Source organism: Apium graveolens, chromosome 3 (assembly GCF_009905375.1).
Source record: "Apium graveolens cultivar Ventura chromosome 3, ASM990537v1, whole genome shotgun sequence".
Lineage (NCBI taxonomy): Eukaryota > Viridiplantae > Streptophyta > Magnoliopsida > Apiales > Apiaceae > Apium > Apium graveolens.
In genome coordinates, this window is record NC_133649.1 from 20910365 (window position 1) to 20921447 (window position 11083).

Genomic DNA, 11083 nt, shown 5'->3' on the forward strand with positions numbered 1-11083 from the left:
GATAAAGGGCCACATTATATCGAGAATCCTGCAATGCTCAGACATTCAATATAAATGAACCATGTGCATTTATTAGAATAAAGGCATAGAGACGAACCTTGTGGATGTTATAAGTGACATGAGCATACTGCGAGAGATAAAGTGCTACATTGTTTTGAGAATCCTGCATTACTCAAATATTTAATTTACATGAATCATACATAAAACAGTAAAGCCATAGCTAAAAAGGAACAAGTAAACATACGCTGGTGTATGTTCTGATGACTTGAGAGCGCCGTCGTTCATAAAATTTACCTTTGTGATCAATTTCAGAGGGCTGACCTTCAGCTTTTTTAGACTTCTTCTGATCAGATTCAGAGGTTTTGATTCTAACATACATAATCTCATATTTTGGAAACGGGTGAGGCTGAAATTCACATATTTTTGTTTGGAAGGTTACGGCAAGCCCGCGAGGGCAGAAGGCCATAAAGGTTATGTAGTAAATGAAATCCCCAGAAGCAGATTTCATTGCCACAAGCACTTTGACATCGTGAAAGTCTGTATCCTGAATGTATGTGTAGTGTAGAACGATAACATAATTATAAAAAAATCGTATAACAGTAGAATGAAAAAGAACAAGTAGTATCAATAAAACAGATCATAATTTGATTTAAAGAACAAACCTCCTTAATGTTATAGAAGCAAATAGCCAGCTTAGACAAATAAAGTAGAATGTCATGTCCGATGAGGTCTTCGTCTGGATCCGATGAATCGTAAATTTTATATACGATCGGAAAGCCACAGACTGATAAGGGATCAATAAGGGGATAGTGTCCAACCTCAAAACCCTACAAACAACATTTGCAATATAAATGAATCATAAGAATATTAAACACACATGCACATACAAACCATATGAGGAACTAAGAAGACCTACTTCACTCTTCCCCGCATCATGTAAGTATCGAAACCAATCTTCTTCGCGTCCACGTTCTTCGTGTTCTTCTATAGAGACTTCCTTCTTGAGTTGTTTCTCAGAGTTTAGTTGATTTTCTTCTCCACATTTCAGATTTTCTTTGTTATCAAAATGTTGTTTAAAGTGCCTCTTTTCTCTAGAATATTTTACCTTGCAACGATCAAAGCGAGACAAATTTTAGCACTCATTTTTTTTCTCTGATCTCTGTTTTATGTGCGAGAGCGCATCTCTTAGGGGGAGACGCTTTTCCATTGTCAAACCCTAGGTTTATTTCCCTTGGGCCTTGCCGCCTTCGACATTCAAACTATTTATACTTACTACTTACTACTTATTATTTTGTTTTTTAGGGAACTCATAAATAACAGAAATTATCTCATGATTAGATTTAGTGTTTCCATCACAAAAACTAAAATTAATGAAATCAATACCTAATTAATTATGATAGGGATGTTATATGCTCACCCTCACTTGTTTATGGACTATCCTTTTATACTTTGACCAAAATAGCATCTTCTCTCGTTATATTTACACTAATCTATAACCGGTGTTATGCACATATTGCTTTTAATATTATATAATTTTTAATAATATATTTTATACTATAATTTTCAATAGTTGAAAAATAAATTGAAGAATAGAATAAGTTATAACAATATATATTTTATAATAATTTGAGACTTAACTGAAAATAAATAATATAATATAATATGTTATTCACAGGACTCGAACCCTGAACCTGTAAAAATTTTTAAAATAAAAAATATAAAAATTTGAATATAATAAGTTGTTGACGAGGTTCAGACCCTAATTCCATGGGAGCAGTTTAAATATTAATATAATAATATTTTATTATTGCATCCCACGGTTCTCATCTTTCTGACTTTAGATTGACGGTTGTTATTTGTCGTACCAAACAACTGTACCGAACAACTGACTACCAAATAGATGGTGTTCTACTTATAATAGATAGATAAGCTTTATACCGATTGCACGGGCTATTTGTAAATTGTTATTATAAATATTTTAATTTTAATTTTATTTATTTTTATATAATTTAATATTATTCTAATTGAATTTAACTTCAGTTAATTTTATAAATTAAAATTAATAATATATCTTATAATATACGTATTATATTTTACTTTATGTTTTGATTTCAAAAAAAATTTTTTATTTATATTTTTTAAATAATTTTGTCTATAGTTGTATCTCATACATTTATTTATCTTTTTAATTATTTTATTTTTCCTAAAATATGATTCTAATAAAAAAAATTGCATTAAATACTCAATGTGTGTCTTGTGAATTCAAGTTTTTTTTAATGGAATGTTTATTTGTTGTAATATCTGATGTATTAATTAATTGATGTAATTTATGTGTACATTATTTATGCTTTTTTATGTATTTGTTCTTATTTTTTGTTCTTTTATTTCTATAAATTTTTAATATTTGTTTTGAGTTTTTATTTAAAGTAATTACATATAATAAATGATTAGAATAAATTTTATTAAACAAATTACATCTTTATTTCTTGAATTTATTAGGCAAACTATTGTTTTTTTTTTAAAATAACTTTTTTTGTACTTTGAACTCTGTACTTTCTGATGTATTAATTAATTGATATAACTTATTTGTACATTTTTTTATATTTTTTTGTTTATAAATTTGTTTTTTATATTTGTTTGTTTATATAGCTTTTTTATATTTGTTTAGGATTTTTGTATAAAATAATTACATATTATAAATGATTAGAATTGGTATAATTGTACAAACAACATTTGTATTTCATGTGATTAGTTTTTTTCATTGTACTTTGAACTTAAGTACTTCAACTTAAACTTGAGTGAGGTTGTTTTAGTAATATGTTTCATTTTTCTTGAAATATTATTTTGTTTTGTTGTACTTTGAACTTCATGTATTAATTAATTGATGTAACTTAATTGTGCATTTTTGTTAATTTTTATTTATGTAATTATTCTTTATATATGTTTGTTTGTTTCTATCATTTTTTTATATTTGTTTAGGGGTTCTTTATATTTGTTTGTTTATATAGTTTTTTGATATTAGTTTAGGAGTTTATTTAAAATAATTACATATTATAAATGATTAGGATGAGTTTTATTGAATAAACCACATTTTTATTTTATGAGTTTATTAGCCTATCTACTTTTTTTATATAAAAAAATGAATTAATTTTTTGTACTTTGAACTCCGGTACTTCAACTTAAAGTGTGTGCGAGGAAGATAAATTGTTTTATTTATGAAATGATTTTGTGGTTTCAAAATGATAATTTTTATTTATATATTTAAATTATTTTGTCTACAGTTTTATCATATACCTTTATTTATCTTTTAGTTATTTCATTCTTTCTAAAATATTATTCTGTTTTTTTTACTTTGAACTTCCCTGCTTTTTGATTTAATAATTATTTGATGTAACTTTTTTGTACAGTTTTTATTTTTGTATTTGTTCTTTATATATGTTTGTTTGATTTTATAGTTTTTTTAATATTTGTTTAGGGAGTTTTTTAAATAATTACACATTATAAATGATTAGAATAAATTTTATTGAACAACCTACATATGTTTTTTTTTAAAGAAATAATTGATTTTTTTGTTGTGCTTTGAACTTGAGCGTGTGTGAGAATGCTAGCTGTTTTAGTTATGAAATGACCTTATAGACCCTGACCATCAAACCATCTAACAATACCATTTTAAGTGGTTTACACTAATTATATATATGATATAATTATTAGTTTTATTAATATTTTGATATATTATACTATTTTAACTTAAATTAATTGCTCTTTATAAATATATTAGAAATAATTAGAGTTATTGTGAAAATTAACTTTTCCGGCATATATACATGTAGGGTTGAGAAAGTTTTATATAACACTTGTAAAATGACATTGTTACGTGTAGGGTTGAGTGAGTTTTATATGACACTAAATGACATTGTTAGCCATGACGAACCAAACCACACAAACATGCCATATTAACTGTCTTAAGCAATTATTTATATATAGGATATAATATAATATAATTATATTTAGAGTATTAACGATATTGTACTACTTGCTTGAAATATTAGATGGCATTTTTTTATCTTTCTAACAACTATAATTGTATTATAATCTCTTTTTAAATTTATTATTATATATTATTATCACAAACATAAATTTAATAATTATAAATAAAATGCAATATATATATATATATAGAGTAAAGTTCTATGGAGTCCACCTTTAATTGGAGTCCTCGGAGTCCATATATGTTCTGCAAGTAAAATATAGCTTAAAATATTGCAAAACATATTATTTTTCGACAAACATCACTATTCTATCAAAAATCTTGTAGATTACATACATTTTACAAGCAGAACATTGCAAAAATATATATTCTACAAAACATGTTTAGTTTGCAGAACATAAATGTTCATGTTGCAGAACATATTGCAGAACATACATATTGTACCGTAAATATATGAGATTTGCATGATTTTGTTGAAGTTATGCTATTTGTGTAACATGTTTTGTAAAATAACACGTTTTACAATATATTTTATTTGCAGAACGTAGATGGACTCCGAGGACTCCGATAAAAAGGTGGACTCCATAGAACTCACCCCTATATATATATATATATATATATATGAAACCGGACCACTTCCTAAAATAGACAAGACTGGTTCACATTTTTCAATAAAACGGTGACGTTACACAAATTTTATTTTTTCATATTCTACAATAGTTATTATGAAAAAAATAGGTAACTTTATTTAAATTTGCAAGTTTCTTATATTGAAAAGTAGTTCAAAATAGTTATTTATGAATGTTACTGGAACACAGTAAATAAGTAAGTTTTAATTTAATTTATAAATTTTTAATACACGGGTACTTAAAGGGATAACTCGCCATTTTTAGTTTGATAAATGACAAAATGAATTTAAAATAAAATATTTTTTGCAATTGCCTCTTTGTTATTGTTTGAATTGGAAATTCAGTATTATAATAAGTTATACTGTTATAGGCACAACCAACTAATAAAATTTAAAAAGGGACTATGAATTCAAAAACTAAAATGAATTTTGATGAAATGTGTTTTTATTTAAAAATATTCGGCAGGAGTATAACATTAACATGAAGGAGAAAATGAAATGGGTTTGACATGTGAAATATGAGGTCCTTTTGATCCAAAATAATTTTAGGGTGTGTATAAATAATTTTAGGGTGTGTATAAATCAGCACCCTTAATTATATTAATTATTGGCACGATTCTATTCATATTAATTGTTGATACAATTCTGTTAGAATAGGAAATGTGAAAATAACTTAACCTAACACTCATATTTAATGATTTAAGACTTTGATTGATTATCAAAAAAATCACTTATTTGAGTAGCAAGTGTAACAATGACTCAATTTAGTTATTAACAAAAAATTTTTAACAGTTAAAAAAATTCAATTTTTATTTAACATACGAAGTTAATTCATTTCTATAATGACTTATTCAATACATTTGAATAAGTGAAGCAGTGATGCCCCGTATAATTAACCCTTCTTATTACAGATGAAATTTTATTGCTTGTACAGTTGTAGGTAGCACTAGCCATCAACCGATCAACATTTTGTTAACTTGTATGCAGAGCCAAAGCTATAGAGTATACACTATACATTTATACTCAATTTATTAAAATATTGCTAACTTGTATGGAGAGCCAACTGTAACGCTATAGACTCACATAATATCAACATTTATGTGGAACAACAGGATATTTAAATTTAATGGAGCAGAAAAGACAGATGGTATTGATTAACACAAAAAATAGGGTATTTGTTTAAATCCCAGAAACATTTGCACTCTTTCTCAAAAACAGGCAGTGTTAAAATACACTGCAACTATTACAAACCAAAGCAAATACGCTTGACCTGAATATATAATATAGAAAGGGAACAAAACTGAACAACAAAATATATGCAAGTTAAGAAAAGAGGTCACATAGGACGAAACTGGAAATGTACATTTGAAATAACCATTATCCCACGCCTGAGTATGCAATCCTAGAATTTACGCCAATCCAACAATCATTTAAATATTTCATGTATATATTAACTGGTTCCAGTGCAAGCAGAGCCTAAGCAGCAATTGGAGGATCCTGCATTCATGAGATGGAACCACAGGTAATTAGACAGAAACTACTGCTAAATTTAAATTTAACAAATATAAGGAGAGAAGTAGATGCTTTTGTTATATTTTTAGTCTTACACAGAGAAGCGAACATTATGTAAATAAAGCAACACTGTGAAAATCAATGTATACTTCCTTTCCCAATGTTAGTTGTATTCGGAAATTCAGTTGCAGATCTTGAGGATGACCATGACGGTACATTTTCAAAAATTTAACAACAAAGAATATAAAAAAAAGAAAGAACGAAACACTAGACCACCCACTACCTTGGCAGTCAAATTCGACACGGCCATATTCCATTTTGCTCTAGTTTTTGTTCCGGCAACTTGCCCAGCCTTTGCCACTTTCCCGAAAGCACCATTTAACCAAGCTGATCCAACAGTCACATACCTGCCAAGAGTCAGATAAGTCAGAATTTGCTCCCCCCAAAAAAAAGGATAGGCGGAAAATATGTTCTATTCCATATAACTTAAATTGCCTGAGCATTGATACAACCATGATATGTCAGGAACCCCCGTATTCGAAAGCCAGCCAGAGGGTTGTTACAAAGACTTGTGTTTTACTAGATGAATTAATAATATTTTTAATTACTGTCTCATTTAATTATCAAGACATCATTCTTCCACTTTTGGGTTCTAAAAAATTATTGATTCATTTCCAAATGTGAAATTAGAAGATGGTTCATCTAGTTTCGGTTGATCGAATCCTTTATACTATAAATCGTCTAAAATGCAAGACACCTATTGAGCTTCAAGAAAATTTTTTTGAACAAGCAAGTAAAATAACATCCACAAATAATTAATATTTTAAACCCTTCCACAGAAATTTCACAAAGGCTGCAGAAACGGAATTCTGGCCCAACAATAGGACAGGTATACATGTATAAATTATAATTGTTATACAAGGGTCCAAACACAGATGAATGTAATTAACTTAAAAAAACTTGCAAACCCTTAATATTTTCATTGACCATCTTTAAAGTTAAAAGTCCGAAAATGCTATTGCTCAAAACTAAATAAATAAAAAAAGAACACCAAGAGAGCAAAACATATGTATTACAGCACTACTGCTACACAAGAATTTTAAACGGACACATGACTGAAATATTAATAAATGTACCAATTGCAAATTTTTGGTTTTTTCCTTACTTTCCTAGGACGAGTGTAGTACTTATTTGCAAATCATACTACCAGCCGTTGTTTCAGCAATTGAGGTGCCGTAAAGGTGTAAATAACAATCCCAAAATTATGGAACATGTCATAAAAAGGAAATTGAAAAAGATTACATGAAATATTTCCAAACCTGCTTGATTTGACAGCTGATCCTGTGTCATTCAATGTCCTCTCTGCTGCCATTAGTGCTGCTGCAGTTTTATCAGACACTTGAAATTTTTGATCTACAGACTTCACTTTCTCATTCACCGCGGAAATCCCAACAGAAAATTTCTCCGTGAGTCTTACTCTCTTGTCAAAAGAATCTACTCTTGCTGAAGCATTGGCTCTTAACTGATGCTTTTTGTCAAATGCTCTGGCCTTATTCATGGCGTCTTGCCTGAGAGCAGAACCCTTTGCAAGCATAGTTGATACAACATCTTGGGCTTTACTGACATACACTCTTCCGCTGCTAGGTGAAGTAGTCTGGGCTTGCTAAAATAAGAATATTAGCTCATTTTTTTAATAAAAAACACATGGCATCTTTAAAATTAAATAGGATAAAGCGGAATGAACAAAAAATGGATGCGCTTAGCATACCAAGATCCTTTTAATAACAAGTAGAGGAGGGGATTCAGATATATCCAACTAAGTTCTTGTACTAGTATGGATTTGTCATAATTAAACTTTCACAACTTATATAAAGACAAGCCAAGCCAAGGGGAGATTTTACGAGCCTGAAGTTTGTGATAAGAACTTGACTATGTGAGAGTTCAGTTAAAATAAGCATATAAGCCATCTCGTCAAAAGACCTTATAGAATTATATCAGATGTTAACTGGTAATTATGTCTAAAATTGTTTACAATTTTGTTTATGCTATATGATACATACTTACATTTAATTTTAAAGCTGGGTGTTTATTGAATGTAAAAGTTTTTTTGCAAGCATAAATTTGTAAGAAAATAAGTGGGGCAGATGCAAATGGACCTAAAAGCTTTTAAATAGATTATCCCAGTGAAGGAATAAGTTAACCTGCAATTTGTGATCATTAACTTATGGGCAAAATGGACCAACAGTCTTGAGGTAAATTAAAGCTTAACTAATACTTTTAACATTATCGGTCAAGATTTGTATCCAACTATCCATGTATAAAGAATGCCACAAAAGAGCATATGTTCCACTAGTACTTCCCGGGACAAAGTGTTTTTTTATGAACAACTTGTCTAGATGTGCAAATCGAATAAAGATGTAACATTGGTATCAAGGAGTAAATAGGTGGATGCAAGGTTTTCTAATTACCTCAGTGTGTTGTGATGCATCTTCCCGCACTATGTTCAAGTTGTTGTCAGTCACACCACTCTGCACATATAGAACAGATATAATAAAGTCAACTGCAGAGTTGCAGGATAAGTTAACTAAAGAGCATCCACGGAATACTGTTACCTGAACCACAGGTGGCGGAACATAGTTCTTCGCAGCAGTAATACTAACAATCTGGTCTACAATGGTTGCTCCCTGAAATAGGAAACCAATTAATTACGCACAAGTTATACTCCCGTAAATTCCGTAAAGTTGAAAGTTGAATTTATCTGCTTAAACAGTAACCAAATATTACAGATTCCTTCTGTACAACCAAACCTGGGATAGAGTCTTTAATACTACAAACCATATTAAATTACTATTTGAAAAGATGCACGTACTGATTGTTTGTCACATTCTTGCTTAATAATTAATAAAACGAAATGAATATTTGAAAGGCTAATTTATTATCTAATATACTGATATGCTCTATTTTGTTGAGTTGAGAAAGACATAACTTATTAAGAGTCAAGGCACATTACAGCGACGGGAGTTGACCTCCATGAAAGTGATCTGTAATTAACTATATTGTACAAATATAATGTTGTGGCTTATTCCTGGTCAATTTATCGTTGATTTTTCAATAAAGGTAAATTTCATATGAATAAAGTCATGCTGCTTTTGAGTTAATCACAACTCACACGACAACTTGTAATAAGGGTACCTTTTCAAATTGATGGAGTTGAGTGACCTTAAGCTATATTGGATGTTTATCAAGATCATTCATCTAGTCCAACTAATCTGCTTTAGGATTGAATCGATCAAATCAAATCAGAAAGAGTAGATTAAGATGCAAGGGCAGAGGAAACCGAAAACATACACTTATCAATGACACAAATTTACATATTTTGCCTACACCCAAAAAAAAAGCAGTATATTACCGTATATTTATCTTTATTTAGCTAAACGAAGGTTAATCACTATCAATACAGGAAAATAAAGAAAAAGAAAAAGGGGTACCGATAGTAAGAGTGCAATTTCGAGGGGTTGTGCATCTTTGAAAGTGACAAAAGCAGTCCTGGGTGTTAAATCACTGCACATTAAGAAGCAACATTACGAATAGCATAATAAAATTTAATCCAACAAAACAATATAACTCCGATCATTAAAAAAACACAACAAAACTAAAATATGTACTTGCGAATGTCGATAAAGTCAATTTGACCGGTAAAGGAGAAGAACTCGTGAATTTCTCGTTGAGTAGCTAGATCTGAGACGGGCGTAACTTGTACTGTTCTTGTCTGTGTAACAAAACAAAACAGAGAATTAAAAACAGAGATGTAATAATAATGATAAGTATGAGGAGTATTTAGAGTAGAAAACAACAAGTCCACCTGCTGCATTGCGTGCGAAACCCAGATAATTAATTAAGCTCTTTAAATCAGTGTGTGTGTGTGTGTGTGAATAAAGAGATAGGGGGGTATTGTGTTGAATTGGTGAGGAAAAAGAGTCGAGAGGAAGGAGGGAGACAACTTGGGGGAGTGGAAAAAGAATATGAGCAACAAAACAAGGACATATTTGTAAAATGTGTTCATAAAGAATTCACCCAAAATTAGCCCAAAAAAAAAAGAGGGAATTGACCCAAGTCAACCCCTCAATTTTCGATTTCCTCGATCCAATGTGCATACAGGCCCCCAACGGTCACCCTGGTCTGGGTAATAATGTGTCGGTAGTTTGATTCAAGGCATGCTTCCCGTCAACCGTTTGCCAAATCTGTCAAGTAACAAGTGATTTTTGTATCCGTTAGATCAAATCATCAACGGAGGGCTAAGCTGAAAACTGAATTGTTTATATTTTTGTAACCGAACCAGACTTGCTTATAAACTGAACCAAATTATTTTGATTTATTCGTCTCGATTTATAAAAACCGCAATATTTAAAAATCCTGTAAAAAACAGCCATTTCGAAATTGAAATTTTCAAAAAATACAAATTGTAAAACCAGCATGAAAGAGTACACATGATGCATCAACTTAAACACACAGATACTTCCAAATCAATTTATTCAGAGGTGTATAAACAGAATGCTCATCAGATAATAACTACAACTGAGGTGAAATTGATAAAAATTTTCAGAGGAAGAAGATTAAATGAATCTTTGATACTTTAAAGTTGGAAGAAAAAAATCAAATGTGTGTTGATTCTGTTATCAGCCACACACGGTGAGGGGACGGTGAGGGATCTCTGTTTGTGACAAAATTTAAAATTAGGTAAGTTCATCTAATATTCATTGGCCATTCTACTCAATTTTTCAGTTCTTTTGTATAATGTTTACTAAATTATATATTATAATATAATTCAAATATATATATATATATATATATGCATAATTCGGTTAATTCATTTAAACCGAATTGATTTTCTGATAAACCGAACTGAACCAATATTATTTCGATTAAAATTGAAAAACTGAATTAACCGAAATTTT

The 11083-nt window shown here is 29.7% G+C and overlaps 1 protein-coding gene across 2 annotated transcripts; it reads right to left on the minus strand.

The window, feature by feature from the left end:
* Positions 1-5732: 5732 nt before the first annotated feature.
* Positions 5733-10162, minus strand: LOC141711941 (binding partner of ACD11 1-like). Of its 2 annotated transcripts, none has more exons than XM_074514672.1 (8): positions 9991-10162; positions 9794-9897; positions 9617-9689; positions 8741-8812; positions 8597-8656; positions 7448-7791; positions 6412-6535; positions 5733-6113 (listed from the first exon to the last, which is right to left on the minus strand). In XM_074514672.1, the coding sequence occupies exons 1-8, from the start codon at positions 9997-9999 to the stop codon at positions 6093-6095; spliced, it is 807 nt and encodes a 268-aa protein (XP_074370773.1). In that variant the 5' UTR covers positions 10000-10162; the 3' UTR covers positions 5733-6092. The 2 variants fall into 2 exon arrangements, with proteins under 2 accessions (XP_074370773.1, XP_074370774.1); XM_074514673.1 differs by having other exon boundaries at positions 7448-7782; positions 9991-10160.
* Between the last annotated feature and the right edge of the window lie 921 nt (positions 10163-11083).